The sequence below is a fragment of the Poromitra crassiceps genome (genome assembly GCF_964638095.1).
Source record: "Poromitra crassiceps genome assembly, chromosome: 2".
Lineage (NCBI taxonomy): Eukaryota > Metazoa > Chordata > Actinopteri > Beryciformes > Melamphaidae > Poromitra > Poromitra crassiceps.
Genome location: NC_139624.1, coordinates 17409861 through 17437282, shown reverse-complemented (window position 1 = coordinate 17437282; position 27422 = coordinate 17409861). Strand labels below are relative to the sequence as shown.

The window sequence follows — 27422 nt, the reverse complement described above, 5'->3', positions numbered from 1 at the left end:
GTCAGGAAGAGGTGTGTGAAACGTCAGGTCCGGTCAGGTCAGCTAGCTGCGGTGGAGCTGAGCTTAGTTGAGTTGATGTGACAAATTAGTCTAGTCTGTGCTTCAACATGTCTGCCAGGAACCCGGGAACCAGTCTCGGTAAGATCAATCGCACATCACATCGCATCATGGAGCTCTTCCTCCAGTTCTACAACAAACACGTGTGGCGCTCTTACATGCACACTTTTTCCTCATCAGATCAAGTTCAAAGTTCAAGTTCAAGTTTGATCAGTTCAAAGTTGTATACATGGGGTGTGATTTCATACGATCTGGTGTGTACATGCGCCGACGCATATAATTGAACAGCTGTGTGTCATGCGCAAATGTACTGTACTGACAGGTCTGCCGACCCACTCTCGCATTGAGACTCAAACAATTAGGCCATTACATTAGGCTCGTTTGAGTTGACTGCTGCCTCGCAATGGAAATGCATTGCATAAAAATGTCCCCATTCTTTAGGATCGAGTTGTACAATCCCTACAGCCCAGCTTGCACAGGCTACCTGAAAAAGCCCATTTAATGGACCTGGACAGGCATTTGGGTGGGTGGTCTGGTTACGTTTAGGCGTGAGGAGAAGGGTCTGGTTAGGTTTGAGGCGTTTATCACCCGTTCCTTTAAAACTGGGAAATGGGAATGTAACGGTTCAAAGGTCATGAGTTCCGACGGTGACGTCACTAGGGTCTAGTAATAGGGTTAAGCAATGCAGCCAGAGAGTCATCATTTTCATCGTTTACATGATAACATTTCTCTCTTGATCGGTTTATGAAAAGGTTTAAACTGCCCCTCTGCGACTGATTGAAATTGCAATCGGTTTGGGCCTGTTTCATCTGATTGATTGAGAGCATTTTTAATCGGGCTTTGAAACCTATTTCGATCTGATAGGCTCCATGATGTAAATGTGTCACACTGTTGCCTGACTAAGAAGATGACATCAATATCGTCACGTTATGTGGGGTTGCACTTATCTTCGCGCTCCAGTTTGATGTCAAATAACGTTACTGAAGGCAGAACAGTCCAGTGGAAGAGCAATTTACTCTGCAATGTAACGCTAGCTTCTTCCTGTCAGTTTAACAACATCTTTCTATCTATTTGTTTATAAGGTCAGTTACCTCTGATGTTACTTATTAACAGAGCATCTTTGTTAATCAGTAGCATTAACGTAAACGTTAGGTAACTGACCAGCTGTTGGATATTAATGTGAACACACAACACACTGTAGTAGCCTACCATGCTGACACTGTAGGTTGAGTAGCTACAGTAGTGCCAAAGTCACGCCCTCTTCCAGGTTAGGCATACGAACCAATAGCTCTTTGACACAAGACTCGGTCTGTTCCTCATTCAGAGTCTCGGCGTAGCACCCCAATATGGCGTTGCAGGCTCCATTCACTTGCCTCATACCGGCACCCGCCACAGAACACCAGAACTGGCAGGTCTGCCACCACCGGGCAGCGCGGCATTCGCTGCTGTGTCTCTGGACTCTTTCCTGTCTGTCGCATGTGCTCGGTGTGGGCCTGCTCTCGTCTGTGGGGAGAGCGGGGTGCCGGTGGCGGACCTACCGGTTCTGGTGTTCTCTGGCGGGTGCTGGGCTGGGCTGCGCAGTGCTGGTTGGGCTGTGGGCGCGGGTCCCGGGGGGGGGGGATGAGTGCCGGTCCTTGGGACTGTGCTGGTGGGCACAGCGGGCCTTCTTGCGGCGGCGCGTGCGGATGTGCTGTCCTGGAGGCGCTGGACTGCCTGTGTGGCCTGGTTGGGCTGTGGGTGTGGCCTCATGCTGCCGCTGGTGGTGCTGGTGGTGGTGGGGGACACTGGCAGAGCATAAAACTAGAGAAGAATCAGTCAGGAAGGATAAGGAGAGAGCAATTGTCTGTGGCCACCACATGCAAAACCACTCCCTTTTTGGGGGTTGTCTTGCTTTTGACTTCTCCATTGCACCTGTTGCTGAGTCTGTCTTGGCTTCCTGGCGAGCACACCAGTCTCATGGAATAACGGATTCGGGACCACAATAAAAGATGAGACGACTTGGAAGTGAGCGAGGATGTAGGACTGAAGTGGTACGTTATGAAAATATATCTCATTGCAGCATCGGTTGTACTGCGGTTGTAAAGCGCTAATGTTAGCGCTTGCTAATGCTAATGTTAGCCTTGCACAGCTGCCTTTCATAGAGAATATGAACAACCGATAACATTTAGCTGGAATAAGTCACGAAGGCACACATTTTCAGAACTTGTAATGTTAGTCCAACTTGCTGACTGACTTCTCCAAGTCCTCATTTTTGTTTGGTCTGTGTAGCCTTTGCTAGAAGACGTATTTCATACAACTCCTCTGGCCCAGAGCCATATAATAGAAGAGTTCCGACATCTCCATTCACTCCAATGGACCAGTTTTTTTCCAGGAAGTACTAGAAAGTGGAACTCTTGAGTAAAAAAAGCAGCACTGTCGAGTTGCAACAAAATAGACAGTGTTGTACTTTGAAAGGGTTTTTCATCCCTTGAAATGAATCAAATTGTACATTATCGGCTTTATTTTAGCATGCAAAAGTAGCGCGAGACCCATTCCTGGCTGTTCATTGGCTAATGAGTCTCACATTTTGGTCCTCCGCTGACGCCACTCTCTTACTAGAGGACACTACTCTGGCCCACCTAGTCACAAGCATTAGCTAGCTATGTTAGCCGTTAGCGGTTTGTCACCAACACTTCTGGTGGTTTTTGTTGGGTTGGTTATGTCCAAGTCACGTATTTTATCATGGGTAAAATTCGTGTTGACAATCTGTTGCTCGTTGATATAATTGTTTTACAACTACCACATTTAGTAGCCAAAGCAGAGACAGCCATTAGCCAGGCTATCTCTGCTTTGGCCACAGCTGTGTCTGTTTCTGTTGTGCATGACTGACAACAGCGTTAGCCAATCAGCGCCCGTGATTGGATTTTCAACCGGAGAAAAAGCTTTTGCACATGACGATGCCAGACCAAGAACAGCCAAATCCACTCCCTGTGGAGTGAGCGTGGCTTCGGAGGTCTGGAGCCCAGGCAGGCTAGTAACTTGTAGTGTATCAATATAGCACCTATAGCTTACTGTAGCAGCATATTGTAGGCTAACATACTGTAACTTAGCATACTGTTGTAATGTAGTGTATCAATATAGCACATATAGCTTACTGTAGCAGCATATTGTAGGCTAACATACTGTAACTTAGCATACTGTTGTAATGTAGTGTATCTATATAGCACCTATAGCATAGCACCATAGTTTAGGCTAACATACTGTAACTTAGCATACTGTTGTAATGAAGTGTAGCATGCTGTCATGCTGTGACTGCCCTCATGACTCTTTTAATCCAGTTCTCATGACAGCCATCCTTCCTAACTCATTCCCTCAGGACCCCACAACTCAATCAGCTCTGCTGGAATACTCCCTCCCCTTATTTCTGCATTCGGAAGGTTTGGGCAGGATCAGATAAGGCTGGGCGATATGGACAACCCTAACCCTAACCCAAATATCACAATATTTCTTTGACCAAATATCTCAATATCGATATTTATAATATAGTAGATTGATTGATTGATTGAATTTATTCAACAAATTAAAAAAATACAATACATTAACAACAAGTATACAGTATAAAATAATTCATTGGGATGTCACAATAAAGTCGTTAAACTTATTTCCATTGTGGTCCTGAAACAACAAACATCAATATAGAACAATCAAGAATAAAAATAAAAAGAGATACAAACCAACACAATTTCAAAAACCATTCAAAGAAAAGTTTTGCACTATATTAGTACTATTATTATATTACTATACTTACTCAGCATAAATATTTTTTAGAAGGTTTTTAAAACTATTCAGAGAATTAGTGTACTAGTAGGGGTGATGATTGCTGCTTTCACAAAATATTTACACAGTGACATGTTTGATAAATGATCAATTATCGATTTTCGATAACTGATGAACATCCCTAATCTGTACCTTAGTATTTATTTTACTGACAACTTTTTACTTTTGCTCCTTACATTTTTAACACAAAAATCTGTACTTTCTACTCCTTCCATTTTCAAAACATGCTGGTTAATTTAGATTTACAGTAATGCACAACAGACAGAAACGATGTCATGTTTGTCTGTCTCTCTCATCTCTTTTGCTCTCTCAGCTTTCACGCATTATCTGCACCTTTTTTGTGGAAAAACCATATCACGCACAAATTAATAATCAATTATACATCATAAAACATGTTTGGAGGGCATATTTTAAGTTTAACAGTCTTTGAATTATATTAATAAGTTATGATGTGAAGTTCAGTTAGCTTTGCACAGAAACAGCCGGTAGAAATACGTTATACTTTTATACTTTATATATTATTATACTTTTTACCTTTTTACCTTTTACTTGGGGAAACAAGTTGAATCAGTACTTCTACTTTTACTAGAGTATTTTACACAAGTGACTGTACTTCTGCTTAAGTAAAGAATGTGTGTACTTTTGCCATTTGTGCTGTCCTCCCTCTAACCTGTATGCTGTCTCTGTCTCTCAGACCTGGGGAGGATCTCCAAGGTGAGAGTCAACAGCCAGGCCGTGCTGAAGAGAGCCCAGCGAATCCAAGCAGGCAAGCTGCCCAAGAAACAGTGGCAGGTGCGACTAACCATGACTTGCATGATGCATTCATCTGTCTGTTATTTTCTCCACTAATCGATTAGTCTGGTCTAGAACATGTCACACTAATCGATTAGTCTGGTCTAGAACATGTCACACTAATCGATTAGTCTGGTCTAGAACATGCACTAATCGATTAGTCTGGTCTAGAACATGCACTAATCGATTAGTCTGGTCTAGAACATGCACTAATCGATTAGTCTGGTCTAGAACATGCACTAATCGATTAGTCTGGTCTAGAACATGTCACACTAATCGATTAGTCTGGTCTAGAACATGTCACACTAATCGATTAGTCTGGTCTAGAACACGTCACACTAATCGATTAGTCTGGTCTAGAACATGCACTAATCGATTAGTCTGGTCTAGAACATGCACTAATCGATTAGTCTGGTCTAGAACATGCACTAATCGATTAGTCTGGTCTAGAACATGTCACACTAATCGATTAGTCTGGTCTAGAACATGTCACACTAATCGATTAGTCTGGTCTAGAACACGTCACACTAATCGATTAGTCTGGTCTAGAGCATGCACTAATCGATTAGTCTGGTCTAGAACACGTCACACTAATCGATTAGTCTGGTCTAGAACATGTCACACTAATCGATTAGTCTGGTCTAGAACACGTCACACTAATCGATTAGTCTGGTCTAGAGCATGCACTAATCGATTAGTCTGGTCTAGAACATGTCACACTAATCGATTAGTCTGGTCTAGAACACGTCACACTAATCGATTAGTCTGGTCTAGAGCATGCACTAATCGATTAGTCTGGTCTAGAACACGTCACACTAATCGATTAGTCTGGTCTAGAGCATGCACTAATCGATTAGTCTGGTCTAGAACAGTGTTTCTCAACCACTGGGCCGTGGCCCACTGGCGGGCCTCAGAGCCCCATCTAGTGGGCCGCAGAGGACCTCTCACCTCAATATATCACAATGACAGCCTATCATTGATTTGGGAAGGTGGTCCTCAGACATCTTTTAACAATCAGAAGTGGGCCTTGAATGACAAAAGGTTGAGCTCCCCTGGTCTCGAACATGTCACAAAAGGGTGAAACATGTTGATCACTTTCCCCCCACAGCTCTTCTTTTGTCCTGAAGATAATCAGTTTACTGTCATCGAAGAAAACACCAGAAAATATTCCCATTTAAGAGCCTGTTACCTGTAACGAGGGGAGTTTAGTTTCCCCCCCTTAAAAATGTGTCTAATTGATTATGTTTCTGTTGATCAACTCGAGTAATCGACTATTAATCGCTGCGGCTCTATGCCTCTATGTCAATTCCTATTATTGTAGGCTATAACCTAAGGTGTAAATATTTGACAGTTGAATACTGTGTTTGTACAGTATTGTATCTATGATAATAATGGATATTGCCAAGATGTAATATGACACAAACAACCCAATATTGATTCTGACTATTGCCGCTTCATGAAGGCTTTTACATTTAAGCAGTAAACCCAGAGAGTTCGTGCTTTACACTGATCTTACAACAGCTAATGGCTGCTCTAAGGCACGCCGCTCCTACATCACCTCACTTTAGCCTACAAGTCACTACGGAGGCTCCGCCCCCTCCAGCCAGAACATCGCAGGCCCCATGAAACCTGCTGGAGGGGCCGTATCTCTGACCTGGTCTAAGTGTCCAAGTCCACTTTGGCTAGTTAGGGAACGGACAATCTGAGCGCAAAAGAGGGCGCACTGCAGAAGATGGTTGTACTAAGTCCCTTAATTCTTCATAGGTGTGTTTTGGGTGTAACATGAACTCAACCAATCAGAGACCAGAAGGTTCCGTTCAAGGTGCTCAGATGGGATGAGGGCACAAACTGGTCTGGTTTGCTCTCAAAAATATAACTATTCAGTGATCCTAAAACGGTCTGTTGTTATATCGAGGGGGCAGAAAATTAACTAATTAATTAATTAACTTATTTATTTATTTATTGTGATTATCGATTCGGGGATCAAATATAAAGTCTGCGAATAAAAAATCGCGATACTTAAGTGAATCGATTTGTTGCCCCCACCCCTAGTTTGCAGTCACATCACCTTATGTCATCTCTTTCTCTCTCTCTCTCCTCCCCCCCCTCTCTCTCTCTCCTTCCCCCCCCCCCCCCCCCCCCCCCCCCCGTCCCCCCACAGGCTGCGTGGCTACTAAAGGCAGTCACATGCATCGACCTGACCACTCTGGCCGGAGACGATACAGCGTCTAATGTCCACCGGCTGTGTCTCAAAGCCATCCAGCCCATCCGCTGTGACCTGCTGAAGAGCATGGACATGCACAACAAAGGTACACAAACCACACAAATATATATAAATTATATATATATATATATATATATATTTGCCAATATCACAAAGTCTGCCACGATACGATTCGAGTCAATTCGATTCAGGGGGCTGCGATCGATATGCCCACAATCAGTTAAACAATCAGTAACAAAAAAAAGCAACTAAAATATCATTTGACAATTTTATTGTTGAGCTCTTAGACATTTAAATGAAAAATAATCTATTCTTTTTAATAAGATTCCAAAATAAAACCATAATGTTTATTCCTTTGATAGCGGGTCATTGCGATTAATATCGATGTTTACACTATGGATCGATGCAGTTGGATCGTTGATCATTGAATCGATGCAGATCGATGCATCTTGCCATCGATTATATCTATATCTATATCTATATCTATATCTATATCTATATCTATATATATATATATATATATATATCTATATATATATAGACTGAGTCATAGCAGGGTGTCAGGCTTTCTATTCTGTGCTGAATTGAACCAGAAGAGGGCGCCACACACCGCTTTTTCCCATGGTCTGTTTGTCATTCTCTGCTGTGTCTGTCCTGTCTGCCAGGAGTGACCACCGCTGCAGTCTGTGTGTACCCCGCCCGCGTGGCAGACGCCGTCAGATCACTGAGAGCAGCCAACTCCAGTCTGCCTGTTGCCTCGGGTAAAGTCACCTTTCCCCACATCAAACCTACACTGCTCCACTACTCCTACAAGTCACAAGTAAAAATAAAATAAAGCTTTCTTTGGCATTTTCACTGTTGCTGACAGTAGGGCTGGACAATATGTAAATATTATATCGATATTGTGATAGGAGACTATCATCTTAGATTTTGGATGTACCGTAGTAATATGCTGATATGACATAAGTGTTGCCTTTTCCTGGTTTTAAAGGCTGTATTACAGGAACGTGATGTCATTTTCTGAACTTACCAAACTGTTCAAGCTGTTCTATTATTTACCTTTACCCACTTAGTCATTATATCCACATTACTGATGATTATTTATAAAATCTCACTGTGTCAATATTTTGTGAAGGCACCAATAGTCAGGGAAGTAAACCCTGTCTTTGTATTTTAAATGGTAAATGGACTGTATTTATAGAGCACATTTTATATAGTCTATCGACTACCCAAAGCACTTTTACATGAATACCTCACATTCACACACCGACGGCGTCTGCAGCCATGCAAGGCGCTAGCTGCTCGTCGGGAGCAGTTAGGGGTTCAGTGTCTTGCTCAAGGACCGGGAACCGCGAACCGGGAACCTTCCGATTCCCAGTAAATTAAAACAAGACTGAGGCTACATCAGACTACAAGCAATTTAATTGCTTGTGACATCTCACCTCTGGCTTTGACTTACAACTGAACTTTTAGCCTAACATAGAACATACAGAGATTTATATGCAGCCTAAAAATGCTGATATGATTTTTGGTCCATATCGCCCAGCCCTAGTTGACAGCATGTTGTTTCCTGGCGGTAACGCTGGTCCCTTGTCCCCTCCTCTCCTGGTGGTAATGCTGGTCCCTTGTCCCCTCCTCTCCTGGTGCTGGTCCCTTGTCCCCTCCTCTCATGGTGGTAATGCTGGTCCCTTGTCCCCTCCCTCCTCTCATCGTGGTAATGCTGGTCCCTTGTCCCCTCCTCTCCTGGCGGTAACGCTGGTCCCTGGTCCCCTCCTCTCATGGTGGTAACGCTGGGCCCTTGTCCCCTCCTCTCATGGTGGTAACGCTGGTCCCTTGTCCCCTCCTCTCCTGGTGCTGGTCCCTTGTCCCCTCCTCTCATGGTGGTAATGCTGGTCCCTTGTCCCCTCCCTCCTCTCATGGTGGTAATGCTGGTCCCTTGTCCCCTCCTCTCCTGGCGGTAACGCTGGTCCCTTGTCCCCTCCTCTCATGGTGGTAACGCTGGGCCCTTGTCCCCTCCTCTCATGGTGGTAACGCTGGTCCCTTGTCTCCTCCTCTCCTGGTGGTAATGCTGGTCCCTTGTCCCCTCCTCTCATGGTGGTAATGCTGGTCCCTTGTCCCCTCCTCTCATGGTGGTAACGCTGGTCCCTTGTCCCCTCCTCTCATGGTGGTAATGCTGGTCCCTTGTCCCCTCCTCTCATGGTGGTAATGCTGGTCCCTTGTCCCCTCCTCTCATGGTGGTAACGCTGGTCCCTTGTCCCCTCCTCTCCTGGTGGTAATGCTGGTCCCTTGTCCCCTCCTCTCTAGGTGGTAATGCTGGTCCCTTGTCCCCTCCTCTCATGGTGGCAATGCTGGTCCCTTGTCCCCTCCCTCCTCTCATGGTGGTAATCCTGGTCCCTTGTCCCCTCCTCTCATGGTGGTAATGCTGGTCCCTTGTCCCCTCCCTCCTCTCATGTTGGTAATGCTGGTCTCTTGTCCCCTCCTCTCATGGCGGTAACGCTGGTCCCTTGTCCCCTCCTCTCATGGTGGTAATGCTGGTCCCTTGTCCCCTCCCTCCTCTCCTGGCAGTAATGCTGGTTCCTTGTCCCCTCCTCTCCTGGCGGTAATGCTGGTCCCTTGTCCCCTCCTCTCCTGGTGGTAATGCTGGTGACGGGATGGGCATTTCTACCAAAAACACTATTCGAAATTCGCTGGCCAAAGTCGACTTTTAATCGAAATTCGAAGATTTTTTTTTTTTTTTTTTTTTTTGTGAAATGTTGCATTGTCTCCCCTGATTCTAAGTCTAAGGCTGGCTTTACACGGTGAAACTTTCACGCAACTAGTTGCAGGTTGCAAGTTGCATGCAACCCAATTTCCATGCAACTTCACAGTTACACAAAGCAATTCAAAAATAATCAAGTCTTGTGCAACTTGGCAGTTTCTTCCAGCAAAACTAGCTAGCTAGATTGGTCATTTTTCATCTATTGTATCGTTTTCTTCTTTTTTCAAGTGAGAATTGTCATTCTGCATTTTTGTATCGTATTTCATATCGTTTTCTCGCTGGAAAATATCAATTCGGACTCGGAGGTGTTGTATCGGTTTTTCAAGAGACCGTCTTCGGTTTTATTTGGTGCATTTTCGCTGCCTGTCCCGTCCTGCCGTGGCATGTATGTTTGTTGAGACTGCGAACAGCCAGAGCCTACGTGATCAGCTGACTGGTTCTCATCATTTTGATTGGCTGTTGCATGAAACTAGTTCCACAAAGTTGAGAGCTTTGCAACTGTTGCGGCTGAGTTTCACAGAAGTTTCAAGTGAGTTGCAGAAGGATTTATACCATGCAATTCATTTGCAACTTGGTTTCACCTAAGTTTCATGCAACTAAAGTTGCGTGCAAGTTTCACCGTGTAAAGCCAGCCTAAGGCTTTATTAATTAATAGAAAAAGCTTCTGCTGTGGATTTTTAGCTCAAACAAGCATTGCACCACTGAAGTAAAGAACATGTTACATGACATTGACATTTTCGAAAATAAAAAACAGTTTTTTGACAATCATGAGTGGTTCATTAAATATTTAGTAGGCTCAGGTCTGAGTGCCAAAGGGGTGCCAAAGTCACCCCCTCTCCCTCTTCATGGGATTTCATCCGCCATTCATTTTTCCATAAACCTTGCTTAAAATGCTTATAAAAATTGTTTTACTTGCTCAAACCAAGCGATTCGACTATACTTAGAATCAGGGGAGACAATGCAACATTAAAAAAAAAAATCCCCCGAATTTCGACTTTCAATAATAAAAGTCGACCTTGATAATAACAACGATTATTCGAAAATTCGAAATTCGATGCCCATCCCTATGCTGGTCCCTTGTCCCCTCCTCTCCTGGCGGTAATGCTGGTCCCTTGTCCCCTCCTCTCCTGGTGGTAACGCTGGTCCCTTGTGCCCTCCTCTCCTGGTGGTAATGCTGGTCCCTTGTCCCCTCCTCTCCTGGTGGTAATGCTGGTCCCTTGTCCCCTCCTCTCCTGGTGGTAATGCTGGTCCCTTGTCCCCTCCTCTCCTGGTGTAGTGGGGCTCAAAAAATGCACTTTCAATGTAAAATAGGTCGCTTCCGGAAAGAAGCGCCAAAATTTGCACAAATACTCCTTGTGGATTGTTATTTTGATAAAAGTAACTGGCCATGCAGAAATCTCGATCTTTCCAAGATGGCCGCCATTTCCCGCCCCAAAAACACTATTTTGGGGGCAACTTTGGGTAGAATTGTCCAATACGAATGATCTTGTTATCAAACCATACATTTATGACCACAGAGAAGCAAGATTTGTTCCATGTAAATTTCTAAATGGCTGCCATTTCAAAGATGGCTGCCATTTCAGCTATTTTTACCATTAGTGGGGCTCAAAACAGCACCTTTAGGTCGCTTCCGGAAAGAAGCGCCAAAATTGGCACAAATACTCCTTGTGGACTGTTATTTTGATAAAAGTAATTGGCCACGCAGAAATTTTATTTTTTTCCAAGATGGCCACCATTTCCAGCCTGAAAACACTATTTTGGGGGCAACTTTGGGTAGAATTGTCCAATATGAATGATCTTGTTATCAAACCATACATTTATGACCACAGAGAAGCCAGATTTATTCCATGAAAATTTCAAAATGGCTGCCATTTTAAAGATGGCTGCCATTTCTGCTATTTTTACCATAGGATTTCACTGTCCAGGGCGATTTTGATGATTCTGGTGTCAAATGACAGGTTTTTAACTATGGAAATTTCAAAATTATACATCAGAAATCATTTGTATATCTCCTTTTACCATTTACTCTAAAATACTAAATCTCTAAAATACTGTTGTTTATGCATATTTTCACATTACTTTGAAAATATATGCAGAGGGGCAAATATAAGTTGCCCCCAAAATAGTGTTTTCAGGCTGGAAATGGTGGCCATCTTGGAAAAAAATAAAATTTCTGCGTGGCCAGTTACTTTTATCAAAATAACAGTCCACAAGGAGTATTTGTGCCAATTTTGGCGCTTCTTTCCGGAAGCGACCTATAGGTGCTGTTTTGAGCCCCACTAGTGGTAATGCTGGTCCCTTGTCCCCTCCTCTCCTGGTGGTAATGCTGGTCCCTTGTCCCCTCCTCTTCTGGTGGTAACACTGGTCCCTTGTCCCCTCCTCTCCTGGTGGTAATGCTGGTCCCTTGTCCCCTCCTCTCCTGGTGGTAATGCTAGTCCCTTGTCCCCTCCTCTCCTGGTGGTAATGCTGGTCCCTTGTCCCCTCCTCTCCCGGTGGTAATGCTGGTCCCTTGTCCCCTCCTCTCCTGGTGGTAATGCTGGTCCCTTGTCCCCTCCTCTTCTGGTGGTAACACTGGTCCCTTGTCCCCTCCTCTCCTGGTGGTAATGCTGGTCCCTTGTCCCCTCCTCTCCTGGTGGTAACGCTGGTCCCTTGTCCCCTCCTCTCCTGGTGGTAATGCTGGTCCCTTGTCCCCTCCTCTCCTGGTGGTAATGCTGGTCCCTTGTCCCCTCCTCTTCTGGTGGTAACACTGGTCCCTTGTCACCTCCTCTCCTGGTGGTAATGCTGGTCCCTTGTCCCCTCCTCTCCTGGTGGTAACGCTAGTCCCTTGTCCCCTCCTCTCCTGGTGGTAACACTGGTCCCTTGTCCCCTCCTCTCCTGGTGGTAATGCTGGTCCCTTGTCCCCTCCTCTTCTGGCAGTAACACTGGTCCCTTGTCCCCTCCTCTCCTGGTGGTAATGCTGGTCCCTTGTCCCCTCCTCTTCTGGTGGTAATGCTGGTGGTCCTTGGCGGTAATGCTGGTCCCTTGTCCCCTCCTCTTCTGGTGGTAATGCTGGTCCCTTGTCCCCTCCTCTCATGGCTCCTCTCATGGTGGTAACGCTGGTCCCTTGTCCCCTCCTCTTCTGGTGGTAATGCTGGTCCCTTGTCCCCTCCTCTCATGGCTCCTCTCCTGGCAGTAACGCTGGTCCCTTGTCCCCTCCTCTTCTGGCAGTAAAACTGGTCCCTTGTCCCCTCCTCTACTGGTGGTAATGCTGGTCCCTTGTCCCCTCCTCTCCTGGTGATAATGCTGGTCCCTTGTCCCCTCCTCTCCTGGCAGTAACACTGGTGCCTTGTCCCCTCCTCTCCTGATGGTAATGCTGGTCCCTTGTCCCCTCCTCTTCTGGTGGTAATGCTGGTGGTCCTTGGCGGTAATGCTGGTCCCTTGTCCCCTCCTCTCCTGGTGGTAATGCTGGTCCCTTGTCCCCTCCTCTTCTGGCAGTAACACTGGTCCCTTGTCCCCTCCTTTCCTGGTGGTAATGCTGGTCCCTTGTCCCCTCCTCTCCTGGTGGTAATGCTGGTCCCTTGTCCCCTTCTCTTCTGGCAGTAACACTGGTCCCTTGTCCCCCCCTCTCCTGGTGGTAATGCTGGTCCCTTGTCCCCTCCTCTTCTGGTGGTAATGCTGGTGGTCCTTGGCGGTAAAGCTGGTCCCTTGTCCCCTCCTCTTCTGGTGGTAATGCTGGTCCCTTGTCCCCTCCTCTCCTGGCAGTAACGCTGGTCCCTTGTCCCCTCCTCTCCTGGTGGTAATGCTGGTCCCTTGTCCCCTCCTCTTCTGGCAGTAACACTGGTCCCTTGTCCCCTCCTCTCCTGGTGGTAATGCTGGTCCCTTGTCCCCTCCTCTTCTGGTGGTAATGCTGGTGGTCCTTGGCGGTAATGCTGGTCCCTTGTCCCCTCCTCTTCTGGTGGTAATGCTGGTCCCTTGTCCCCTCCTTTCATGGCTCCTCTCATGGTGGTAATGCTGGTCCCTTGTCCCCTCCTCTTCTGGTGGTAATGCTGGTCCCTTGTCCCCTCCTCTTCTGGTGGTAATGCTGGTGGTCCTTGGTGGTAATGCTGGTCCCTTGTCCCCTCCTCTCCTGGTGGTAATGCTGGTCCCTTGTCCCCTCCTCTTCTGGTGGTAATGCTGGTCCCTTGTCCCCTCCTCTTCTGGTGGTAATGCTGGTGGTCCTTGGTGGTAATGCTGGTCCCTTGTCCCCTCCTCTCATGGTGGTAACGCTGGTCCCTTGTCCCCTCCTCTCATGGTGGTAATGCTGGTCCCTTGTCCCCTCCTCTCCTGGTGGTAATGCTGGTCCCTTGTCCCCTCCTCTCCTGGCGGTAATGCTGGTCCCTTGTCCCCTCCTCTTCTGGTGGTAATGCTGGTCCCTTGTCCCCTCCTCTTCTGGTGGTAATGCTGGTGGTCCTTGGCGGTAATGCTGGTCCCTTGTCCCCTCCTCTCATGGCTCCTCTCATGGTGGTAATGCTGGTCCCTTGTCCCCTCCTCTCATGGCTCCTCTCATGGTGGTAACGGTGGTCCCTTGTCCCCTCCTCTCATGGCGGTAACGCTGGTCCCTTGTCCCCTCCTCTCCTGGTGGTAAGGTTGGTCCCTTGTCCCCTCCTCTCATGGTGGTAACGCTGGTCCCTTGTCCCCTCCTCTCATGGTGGTAATGCTGGTCCCTTGTCCCCTCTTCTCCTGGTGGTAATGCTGGTCCCTTGTCCCCTCCTCTCATGGCGGTAACGCTGGTCCCTTGTCCCCTCCTCTCCTGGTGGTAATGCTGGTCCCTTGTCCCCTCCTCTTCTGGTGGTAATGCTGGTCCCTTGTCCCCTCCTCTTCTGGTGGTAATGCTGGTCCCTTGTCCCCTCCTCTTCTGGTGGTAATGCTGGTCCCTTGTCCCCTCCTCTTCTGGTGGTAATGCTGGTGGTCCTTGGCGGTAATGCTGGTCCCTTGTCCCCTCCTCTCCTGGTGGTAATGCTGGTCCCTTGTCCCCTCCTCTCATGGCTCCTCTCATGGTGGTAACGCTGGTCCCTTGTCCCCTCCTCTCATGGCGGTAACGCTGGTCCCTTGTCCCCTCCTCTCATGGTGGTAACGCTGGTCCCTTGTCCCCTCCTCTCATGGTGGTAATGCTGGTCCCTTGTCCCCTCCTCTCCTGGTGGTAATGCTGGTCCCTTGTCCCCTCCTCTCCTGGTGGTAACGCTGGTCCCTTGTCCCCTCCTCCCCTGGTGGTAACGCTGGTCCCTTGTCCCCTCCTCTCATGGTGGTAACGCTGGTCCCTTGTCCCCTCCTCTCCTGGTGGTAACGCTGGTCCCTTGTCCCCTCCGCTCATGGTGGTAACGCTGGTCCCTTGTCCCCTCCTCTCCTGGTGGTAATGCTGGTCCCTTGTCCCCTCCGCTCCTGGTGGTAATGCTGGTCCCTTGTCCCCTCCTCTCCTGGTGGTAATGCTGGTCCCTTGTCCCCTCCTCTCCTGGTGGTAACGCTGGTCCCTTGTCCCCTCCTCTCATGGTGGTAAGGTTGGTCCCTTGTCCCCTCCTCTCCTGGTGGTAATGCTGGTCCCTTGTCCCCTCCTCTCCTGGTGGTAAGGTTGGTCCCTTGTCCCCTCCTCTCCTGGTGGTAATGCTGGTCCCTTGTCCCCTCCTCTCATGGCGGTAATGCTGGTCCCTTGTCCCCATCTCTCCTGGTGGTAATGCTGGTCCCTTGTCCCCTCCTCTCATGGCGGTAACGCTGGTCCCTTGTCCCCATCTCTCCTGGTGGTAATGCTGGTCCCTTGTCCCCTCCTCTCCTGGCGGTAACGCTGGTCCCTTGTCCCCTCCTCTCCTGGTGGTAACGCTGGTCCCTTGTCCCCTCCTCTCCTGGCGTTAATGCTGGTCCCTTGTCCCCTCCTCTCCTGGCGTTAATGCTGGTCCCTTGTCCCCTCCTCTCCAGTGGCCACGGGCTTCCCGGCAGGCCAGACGCCGCTGAAGACGCGTCTGGAGGAAGTGCGCATGGCGGTGGCCGACGGTGCCACTGAAATCGACATCGTCATCAACAGGACGCTCGCCCTCACAGGGCAGTGGGAAGGTAGGCTGGGTCTAACAGACCTTCACAGCGCAGTGGGAAGGTAGGCTGGCTGTAACTGACCCTCACAGGGCAGTGGGAAGGTAGGCTGGGTCTAACTGACCTTCACAGGGCAGTGGGAAGGTATGCTGGGTGTAACTGACCCTCACAGGGCAGTGGGAAGGTAGGCTGGGTGTAACTGACCTACACAGGGCAGTGGGAAGGTAGGCTGGGTGTAACTGACCAACACAGGGCAGAGGGAAGGTAGGCTGGGTGTAACTGACCCTCACAGGGCAGAGGGAAGGTAGGCTGGGTGTAACTGACCTACACAGGGCAGAGGGAAGGTAGGCTGGGTGTAACTGACCCTCACAGGGCAGTGGGAAGGTAGGCTGGGTGTAACTGACCTTCACAGGGCAGAGGGAAGGTAGGCTGGGTGTAACTGACCTGCAGAGGGAAGGTAGGCTGGGTGTAACTGACCTACACAGGGCAGAGGGAAGGTAGGCTGGGTGTAACTGACCTGCAGAGGGAAGGTAGGCTGGGTGTAACTGACCTTCACAGGGCAGAGGGAAGGTAGGCTGGGTGTAACTGACCCTCACAGGGCAGAGGGAAGGTAGGCTGGGTGTAACTGACCTTCACAGGGCAGAGGGAAGGTAGGCTGGGTGTAACTGACCTTCACAGGGCACTGGGAAGGTAGGCTGGGTGTAACTGACCTTCACAGGCCAGAGGGAAGGTAGGCTGGGTGTAACTGACCCTCACAGGGCAGTGGGAAGGTAGGCTGGGTGTAACTGACCTTCACAGGGCAGAGGGAAGGTAGGCTGGGTGTAACTGACCTACACAGGGCAGAGGGAAGGTAGGCTGGGTGTAACTGACCTTCACAGGGCAGAGGGAAGGTAGGCTGGGTGTAACTGACCTACACAGGGCAGAGGGAAGGTAGGCTGGGTGTAACTGACCTGCAGAGGGAAGGTAGGCTGGGTGTAACTGACATTCACAGGGCAGAGGGAAGGTAGGCTGGGTGTAACTGACCTACACAGGGCAGAGGGAAGGTAGGCTGGGTGTAACTGACCCTCACAGGGCAGAGGGAAGGTAGGCTGGGTGTAACTGATCTACACAGGACAGTGGGAAGGTAGGCTGGGTGTAACTGACCTTCACAGGGCAGTTGGAAGGTAGACTGGGTGTAACTGACCCTCACAGGACAGAGGGAAGGTAGGCTGGGTGTAACTGACCCTCACAGGGCAGTGGGAAGGTGGGCTGGGTGTAACTGACCCTCACAAGGGAGTGGGAAGGTAGGCTGGGTGTAACTGACCTACACAGGGCAGTGGGAAGGTAGGCTGGGTGTAACTGACCTTCACAGGGCAGTGGGAAGGTAGGCTGGGTGTAACTGACCCTCACAGGGCAGAGGGAAGGTAGGCTGGGTGTAACTGACCCTCACAGGGCAGAGGGAAGGTAGGCTGGGTGTAACTGACCTACACAGGGCAGAGCGAAGGTAGACTGGGTGTAACTGACCTTCACAGGGCAGAGGGAAGGTAGGCTGGGTGTAACTGACCTACACAGGGCAGAGGGAAGGTAGGCTGGGTGTAACTGACCTTCACAGGGCAGAGGGAAGGTAGGCTGGGTGTAACTGACCTGCAGAGGGAAGGTAGGCTGGGTGTAACTGACCTACACAGGGCAGAGCGAAGGTAGGCTGGGTGTAACTGACCTTCACAGGGCAGAGGGAAGGTAGGCTGGGTGTAACTGACCTACACAGGGCAGAGGGAAGGTAGGCTGGGTGTAACTGACCTGCAGAGGGCAGAGGGAAGGTAGGCTGGGTGTAACTGACCTACACAGGGCAGAGGGAAGGTAGGCTGGGTGTAACTGACCCTCACAGGGCAGTGGGAAGGTAGGCTGGGTGTAACTGACCCTCACAGGGCAGTGGGAAGGTAGGCTGGGTGTAACTGACCTTCACAGGGCAGTGGGAAGGTAGGCTGGGTGTAACTGACCTTCACAGGGCAGTGAGAATTCTTCAGGGCAAGAGGACAATTCAAATGTTAATATAACTTTGCAAATAAGCATGCAAAAAAGAAGACGAATATCTTAGTTCAGGAGTTCTTAAATGACTATGTACCAAACCAAATTTCCCAGGGACCACTTCCACTACGTATACTAAAATCCCCCCCCCCCCAAAAAAAAACAAATAAATACATAAATAAAATAAATAAATAAGCGCATGCAATAGCATCAGAAAGGCTAAATAACAACATAAGACTACTGGTTCAAAATGGACACGCTCACACCTGCCAACCTGCCTGCTGTGAAAAAGACGACTTCTTTGAAAATGTTTTTCCCCTCGCCAGACTTTAGCCTAACTTTGGAGTGTTATTTAGCCACCTTGCTGACAAGCTACCATGACATGGTAGGTAGAGATCGATTCCTTAGGTCTTCTAGTTTCATATGATACCAGAACCTTCACTCTTGCTTTAAAACTGAGCCTGCTACAGCCTCTGAAAGTACATTTTCAAAATTGTGATATTGGACTGTCTGTTCGAATTTTGCATTGGGGCCACTTCTATTGATGTTAATGGGGCAGCCATGGAAAGTCCCACAATAAACCATCATATCTGTCGTTTACATTTGTATTGAAAAATGCTTCCACCAGATTAAAGAAACGACACTATGTGATGTTGACTTGACTATGTAAATGTGTGTTTTCTGCCTCCCTCTGCAGCCATGTACGATGAGATTTGTCAGTTCCGAGAGGCCTGTGGTGACGCCCACATGAAGACCATCCTGGCCATCGGAGAGCTGGGGACCTTCACCAACGTCTACAAAGCCAGCCTGGTGTCCATGATGGCCGGTCAGTCTCCCAAGTAGTTACTGATCAGTATTACTAGTTACTGATCAAATTGTCATCTTTAAATCCAACATGCAGGGAGGGGGACTTGGACTTGTGACTTGGATTTGAGTCACACTTAAGTCACACACAGTGACTTGAGACTCACCCTCAAAAGACTTGAGACTCGACTTGGACAAACATTTTTTTGCCTGTGCATTAAATGTCTACTAATAATAATGTAAACTAATCAAGCTGATATAGTACTGTTGTTAGATGATGTCATAACTACAATTACGATGATGTCGACAGTGATGATGTCATATTTCGCATGATGCCTCAGCGATGATGCCAAGAGTGATGATGTCATATTTTCGATGATGTCATTGGTAGAGAGATGTCATGCTCTTGTCGAACTATAAATGCGAGTTTTCCCACAGTCGTTCATAGATTCATATTACGGCAGGGGTGGCCAAACTATGGCCCGCTGCCCGTTTTTAAGTGGCCCGCCATGAATTTAGAAAAAATATTTTTTATTTATTTATTTTTTTTGCTAAAAACTTTTTTCGTTTTTCCGTTTTTAAAGTTTAAAACGGAAAACGAAAACGAAAAAACGAATTCGCCCATTTCGTTTTTTCAATTTAAAACCATTGAAATGGGTTATACTTGAGTACCCTGACCTGGTCTATTCATTTTTAAACATTTTTCATACTGAATGAATGTTTAATACTGTTATGTTAAATTATCTCTGTCTTAACCTGTTGGCACAGGAAAAGAAAATTTGAAAACATACAGAAATACCCATTGTAATAGGTGAGCGCATCAATAAACTATATGTCATATTTATATAGGTAGAAATTAAATTTTTGATGGCACAAGGGTTTTCTGGTCAAATCTTTTTGCCGCGAAAACTGCCGCGCTTAATATTGTTTGGCCCGCGACTCCTTATATTTTTCTGTATGCGGCCCACAACCAAAAAAGTTTGGCCACCCCTGTGACTTACGGCAAACCTTCTGCGACAGTTCTCAATTTCGAACCTTGCAGATTCAGCTTACCAAGTGCCCAGCGTTCCCAGTTTACCAAGTGTTTCAAGACCTTCAAGTGTCTGCACGTAAACTCTCCTGCCTCACAGCCTAACAACTGTATTTCAAAAGATCAAGAAGTGAGGTTAATACATTACATGCTTTGAATCCCTTCGTTTGAGCTCTGCAGTGTTCTAAGCAGACTCGATGGCATCCAGCAGCAGATAATAGAACGCTCATCCATAAGAGACTTGAGACTTGCAATACATGACTTGTGAGCCTCTCTGCCAACATGTTGGATAAAAAGCATTTATATTTGGGACACAGGACAGGATTCAGGTTGAAATCCACTTTCTTAGTCTAGTAGTGTTTCCTTACCACACTGAACAGTGTGTAGTCGCCAGTGTTCTCCAGCTCGTGGCGCTGTTGCTCAGTTTTTCGAGGCGAGCCTGATGAGGAGGATACACTGTACGCTTAACTAGCCCTCACGTAATAAGCCGATTACAGAACCAAATTGTCAGGGGCTCTGATAGAGATCATTATTAAAATGCATTGCTTTTGTCGCCACACTCGCTCCTTAATCTCCCCTTGTTCCTATGAATTGCGTATTAGATTCCTGAAATTGAATGATAATTTCACCTATTAATCTCCGATGCAGGCTATTTTACTCCGCTGTTCCCCGGCACTATCCCCCCTGCCCGTGCAAATGAATAGAGCTTCATTACCGACACCCGCGTTTAATAACCGTTATCCATTATCTGGTAATTAAGACTCCCCCCATAAGGAATGGTAAGGATTATGCCAGTTTGAGGGAGAGGGGGAGCGGGAGTGCAAAAAAGACCTGACTGGAAAAATACATAGAACACGTCTTTAATGAAGTGTAAAATGTTCATCTTGTTCTGGTCGGTAATGAACAGTCATTATGCAGCAGGAGGCAGAGGGGGCCAGGCCACAGTTTGTGCTCCAGCTATTAAAAGCACCTCGTTTCATCTTCTATTTTTATCAGGAAAGCTGATCAAACATAATGGCCTCTGAAGGAGAAATGGTGTTTTTTTTTATTGATGAGCAGACAGCCGCCCTCTGTTAGCCGTCAGCAGCAGCATCAGCATCAGCAGCAGCAGCAGCACATGTTCTTGTCAGGCCCGGCCCGACTGGCACAGAGAGTCATGCTTTGCCTGGACTCACACTCACATTCTCAGTTGTCGGTGTCTTTTGAAAGATAGAAGGAGAACTGGACCTTATGACACTGGGCTGGGCTCTGTGTGACTGGACCTTATGACACTGGACTGGGCTCTGTGTGACTGGACCTTATGACACTGTGCTGGGCTCTGTGTGACTGGACCTTATGACACTGGGCTGGGCTCTGTGTGACTGGACCTTATGACACTGGGCTGGGCTCTGTGTGACTGGACCTTATGACACTGGGCTGGGCTCTGTGTGACTGGACCTTATGACACTGGGCTGGCTCTGCAACTGGACCTTATGACACTGGGCTGGGCTCTGTGTGACTGGACCTTATGACACTGGGCTGGCTCTGCAACTGGACCTTATGACACTGGACTGGGCTCTGTAACTGGACCTTATGACACTGGACTGGGCTCTGTGTGACTAGACCTTATGACACTGGACTGGGCTCTGTGTGACTAGACCTTATGACACTGGACTGGGCTCTGTGTGACTGGACCTTATGACACTGGACTGGGCTCTGTGTGACTGGACCTTATGACACTGGACTGGGCTCTGTGTGACTGGACCTTATGACACTGGACTGGGCTCTGTGTGAGATGTGAACTGATGTCACCTTTTGAAACCTGACAGGCTCGGACTTCATCAAGACGTCCACAGGGAAGGAGGCTGTCAACGCTACTTACCCCGTTGCCATAGTGATGGTGAGGGCCATCCGTGACTACTTCCTGTCTACAGGCCACAAGGTATGGTCCTGACTCCTGTTTTTACACGGGAAATAAACTGTATGGAACCATTCTGTTTGTATGGATTCGGATTGTCCGTCCGTACGTCCGTCCAATGTTCATTAACGTGATATCTGAGGAACGCCTTGATGGAATTTTATCAAATTTGCCTCAAACGTCGACTTGGACTCAAGGATCAACTGATTACATTTTAGTGGTCAACGGTCAAAGTTCAAGGTCACTGTGACCTCACGAACGCCATTCCCAAGTTTGTTAACGCGATATCTCAGGAATGCCTCGACGGAATTTCTTCCAATTTGGCTCAAACATTGAATTGGACGCAGGGATGAACTGATTAGATGGTAAATGGTAAATGGCCTGCATTTATATAGCGCTTTTATCCAAAGCGCTTTACAATCAGTAGGTAGTCTACATTCACCCATTCATACACCGATGGCGGCAGGCTGCCACGCAGGGTGCCTACACACCATCGGGAGCAAGGAGGGTTAAGTGTCTTGCCCAAGGACACAACGACAGCAGCTGGGAGGGAGCGGGGATCAAACCGCCAACCCTTGCGTCATTGGCCAACCTGCTCTACCTCCTGAGCTAAAGCCGCCCCAATAGATTTTGGTGGTCAAAGTTTAAGGTCACTGTGACCTCACGAACGCCATTCCCAAGTTCGTTAACGCGATATCTCAGGAACGCCTTGATGGAATTTCTTCAGATTTGCCTCAAACGTCCACTTGGACTCAAGGATGAACTGATTAGATTTTGGTGGTCAAAGGTTAAAGTTCAAGGTCACCGTGACCTCACGAACCCCATTTACAAACTCTTTAACGTGATATCTCAGGAACGCCTTGACGGAATTTCATCAAATTTCCCTCAAACGTCCACTTGGACTCAAGGATGAACAGATTACATTTTGGTGGTCAAAGGTCAACGTCACTGTGACCCCACGAATGCCATTTTCAAGCTCAGTAAAGCCATATCTCAGTAACACCCTGACAAAACTTCTTCACATTTGGCTCAAACGTCAAAGTCTCGACAGACATGGTTGTCAACTGCTCACTTGTTGGCGGAGGCAAATATCCGCGGTGCGGTCGTTCTAGTTTATCAGCTTGATTTTTCGGATTTAATTATTCAGCCATAGGATTTGAAAGGCCACCAATTTTGAATCCCACTCACAAGAGGACTATCGCTGTTTTTCTCCCAATACACCCGCAGTGGCTTGCCCAAGTTTGTTTTTTCTTTCTTCTTCTTTGTGTGTGTGTCTGATAAATCCCTCTGCAAGTCTCAATATTTGTATTTCTCTCGGCAGCAGGTAGGCTAGTTCACATCTCCATGGCAACGATAGAACGTCATGCCGGTATGCCTCCTCGCGCTGTGTAAAAAGGGCAACACTGACTCATTTGCGGGCCTTCGTAACGAACGACAATATTGCGGGATCTCTGTGTAAAAGTGGCTACAGATAAGAGGTATGAGCCCCCCCCCCCCCACTCAGTGAGGTGACCATGACACTGACAGAGGTATGTGCCCCCCCTCAGGTGGGCTTTAAGCCGGCGGGAGGGATCCGCACGGCCCAGGAGGCTCTGGTGTGGCTCAGCCTGATGAAGGAGGAGCTGGGCCACGACTGGCTCACACCAAGCCTGTTCCGCCTGGGAGCTAGCAGCCTGCTGAGCGACATCGAGAGACAGGTGCGTACGTAGACACACACACACACACACACACACACACACACACACACATGCAGTAGTATTAGTAGTAGGGTTGTCACAGTGTGGACATTTTCCCACAGGTTAATAAACATGTGACAACACCGGGTTACCTGCGACACCGTATAAATAAAGGTTAATAAAAGAGTTCCTCAGCAGTCCTCACGGTAGGGATGTCGGGTTAACCACGAGATTAATTTGAGCGGTTATGCGTCAGACTATAGGTTAATTTGCATACAGTGCTTCAGCAAAGCGTCTGGTCTCACTCGTCAGCCGCTCCCCGCCGCTGTGTAGCTTCAGCCTCACAACACATCACATTCAAGACACCTCATCAGACCCTCCTGGAGACGTTCCTTCTCAAAAGAGACTAGTGACAAATCTGGAGACCTGGCCAAGGGATTAACATTAGCAGCAAGCAGCAGTAAGCCAGGCCATGACCATAGCTAGTTAGCATTGATGCTCGCGGACCTTTAGCGGCGGTAAAAGCACATTTTCAGAGATGGCAGTGACAACAGAAGACAGCCAGGCTTAGCTAAGGGTCTTAACTACATGTGTATCAGTGGGCATTGTGTTCACAACATGTATAACTAACGTTACTTGCTTGTCTAACCAGAGAGATGTGATGAACAGCGCAGCCACCTGACTGTCAGGCAGCCCCAGATAGGGAGCGCTTCTTTTTTCTTCCTCCGTAAATATTAACGGTGTTGCCGGTGGGCAAGTGATGTAATCGGTGTATGCCCCACCACCACCACCATGTAACACCACTAACACCGACTACAGGGGCAAGCCTAAGTAGTAGTAGCCGAAAGGTTCGGCTTGCACAAAATTATTATTATTTAATTATGTATTATTTAAATTATTAACGATTGTTCCAGGGCATACGCACAGGCATGAATGTTGTTCATATAAGGTGCGCTGTCACCAATCATGTTTTCATATTCATATCATGTTGAGACTCTCGATAGCATCACATTTGATCTTGTGGTCAATTATAGTTGAATAATGACGTATGTAAACTTACCGCCATCGTTACATAACCTTTGAAATGAGCCACAACTTAGCCGTGCGCGTGCACGCTTGCTCACCAATAGCACTACACCCTGGTTATTACACAGAGGATGTCAGTTGTAGGGCTGCCACAAACGATTATTTTGATAGTCGACTAGTCACAGATTATTTTAACGATTAGTCGACTAATTGGATCATATCGCACAATTACTCAATCGCTCTGATTTAGCTATCATCAGCATCTAAATTTAGCTTCAAGTTGTTTTAAGCATGTGCCAAATAAAAATAAAGACAATGATAATTCACTCAAAAATAATATTTTCATGAACTTTAAAGTTTAGAGCATGTAGCAGCATATTTATTTCTGGCATCAATGTCGTCGCGACTAGTCAACTAATCGTGGCAGCCCTAGTCAGTTGGGTAGGTGGTCCTTCAATGTGTCAGTAATGTTGTTTTAAACCTCATATCGCAGACGACGTCTCTGCTGTTATACTCAAATACAACCAGTTTCCCCTTCTACTGTGGCAAGTCACCACCGTAAAGTCGCACCTCGCCATGCAAAAAATACGTTCTATCATGTTTTATATAGTATTTTTTTTATAATACTCTGTAGCGAAACCACTAAATGCCCAATTTTTAATTAATTGTAGGCTATTTCTGCCAAGACAAATGATGGAAGAAACACAAACGCAGAGGACGTCAGTTGAGTTGCTGGTCCTTCAATGCGTCTTGGGGACACATTGCGTACAGGCACACACAAGAATGTGGCCACATGCGGTCCAGACCACCTCTGAATGTGGTCTGAATGATGGGATCTCAATGTGTCATCAAGGCGTACTTTACTGAGATCGGATCACTAGACGGATGTTAACAGCAGGGCCACTGCAGAGGACAGCATGGAGCACTGTTCACTTTTCCTAATGGTTGAAAACACACACATACACGCGCACACACGCACGCACGCACACACACACACACACACATACACACACACACACACTTGCAGTCTAAAGTGCAAAGAAGCCCTTTTAGCACAGCTCTCATCATTGAGGCAGGTCTGACTAAAAGCAGCACTTTTGACATTGACAATGTTTAAATGTGAGACCTCACTAAACACACAACCTTGTTTCGCAGTCTTGTTTCGCAGTCTTGTTTCTTTTTTTACTCTGGTCTACGTTGCTCTTAGTTTGAATCCAACTATTTTTTAGCACTTTCTTTCTAACCAATACATTGTGCATACAAAGATAAAGGTGTTACATTTATCATTTCACCATCAATAAATCATCAATAAGTCATCGTTTTTAACTTTGTTCGAGTGACATCGCTCGGGCGGCGTGTGTGTCTGTGGGTGTGTCATCGGGCCGAGCATGATAATGTCAGCAAAGGCAGCAACTTGAGCAATTGTGTTACTCACTGATGACATCACTCGGGCTGAGCATGCTCAGTTGTGCAATTGTGCGCCGACGATGTCAAGAGTGACATGTCACGGTGTGTGTGTGTGACATCATCAGTGATGACATCATCACTGATAACATCACTCACTGATGATGATATCACTGATGATGTCACAATGTCTGACATCATCAGTGTCTGTCATAAATCACTGATGATATCACATAGAGAACGAGCGGAAGAGGTCGGGGCGAGAGAGGAACAACGATGAGGAACCGATCGGGTTTTATAGAATGTAGGGAAACAGTGGATGGATAAATCCAGGAGGCACTAATGCAACATAAAGGATGCCAACTGCCATAAAACACCACAGAAGAAGAACTTATGTATAGAATTTGCGATGTCACTCGAGCACTGATGATTATGTCATTAGTGATGTCACTTGAGCAATTGTGATGTCATCAGTGATGATGTCACCACTACTACCATCACTTACTACTAACTACTATCGTATGTCTGGTTAGGAAATCCTAAATACTCAATCCATCTTCTTCATCTTCTTCTAATGGCTTTCCGGCAGACTGGATCCTCTCACAGTTGGATGGTCTCACTCTAGACCTGGTTCTTCTTCTTTCAAGTTTCTGGTGTGTCTCACACCTCAATCTTGGCTGTTGCGCTTCGTCTCATGTTCCTCCGCTCCTCATCCCTCCTGAGCAATGCACCTTCACCTTCGTGAAGGGCTCCTCCGTTAATAGAGATGTCAGCCCAGGGGCGGTAGCCATTGTCTGGTTCCGTGTCTACTCAATCCAACATCAGTTATCAACTTTTATGTCTGTTACCTAGCAACTGACACTACTTTTCTCAACTGGCCTAATTGTTAAATGTTACTGTGAGTAATAACTTACATTAGAGCCATCTCATACACATAACAGGTCAAAATCCATGTTTTGCATTATAGCTTCAAGGAGAGACAGTTAAACTAGCTGGAATAAATTCGACATTTTAAGTTAAAGTATCTAGTATAGCCTATAACTGAGTGAATAAAGATGAAGGGTACATCATTGTCCACACACAAAATAAATAAATAAATAAAAACATTGTCTGCACTGCTAACTTTTTGCTGCTGTAGCTACGTGATGTTGTTACCCTGTGCTACCTAGCTTACCTGTTGTTAGCTTGAAGTTTGTCCAAAATATTTTTTAGTGGCAAGAAACTCAGAATCAAAGTATTATTAAGTAGTATATGATATAGGTTAGCTAAACTAAATAAACAGTTGGTGTTTAGAATAGAGTTAGGACGGCCTAACTGTTAATTATAGCAAAATAAATTTTAATTGGTAAATAGTTACAAAAGAATAAGACAAACATAACTCCCCCCCCCCTTGTTCCAACAGATTTACCATTATGTGACTGGACACTATGCAGCCTATCATGAGCTCCCTATGGCCTGAAGTGGCAGCAATCCTGTTTCCCAACCAACCAATCAGAACCTCAAGCCTCCCAAACAAGCCTATCGCTGCTCACCATGCCTTAAGAAAGCAGTGCACGCATCCAGTGGTTTTGATTGAAGAGGACTGGGGCCCAATTTATGTGCTCACATACGAAGACTTTGTGTATTAAGAACTGTGCAGACAGCTGTTGCATATTCGTTAGTGTTTTGCACGTTGATAAAATAAGCCAACATATCTCTTCTGTCATTCAATATGAAAGATACACTTTGCTTTAAGTGAAGCGGCAACAACTGTTATGACTGAGAGATTAGAGCGAATGAGGAGTTGTTAAGAAAATAATATATAAATTTTGCCAGCTGTGTTTTCTCATTTAGACACTGGAAAATGTTCTAATTCAAATGTACTACTTCTGGATCTCTCATCAAAAAAGATGCTATAC

At 46.9% G+C, this 27422-nt stretch overlaps 1 protein-coding gene across 1 annotated transcript; it reads left to right on the top strand.

Annotated features, from left to right (window-relative positions):
- On the top strand, positions 1-27422 carry dera (deoxyribose-phosphate aldolase (putative)). Its single transcript, XM_083652554.1, has 9 exons — positions 1-138; positions 4568-4665; positions 6827-6974; positions 7555-7650; positions 15573-15707; positions 18385-18513; positions 21330-21442; positions 22966-23115; positions 26927-27422. Exons 1-9 carry the CDS (start codon positions 108-110, stop codon positions 26981-26983), a joined length of 957 nt encoding a protein of 318 aa, XP_083508680.1. The 5' UTR covers positions 1-107; the 3' UTR covers positions 26984-27422.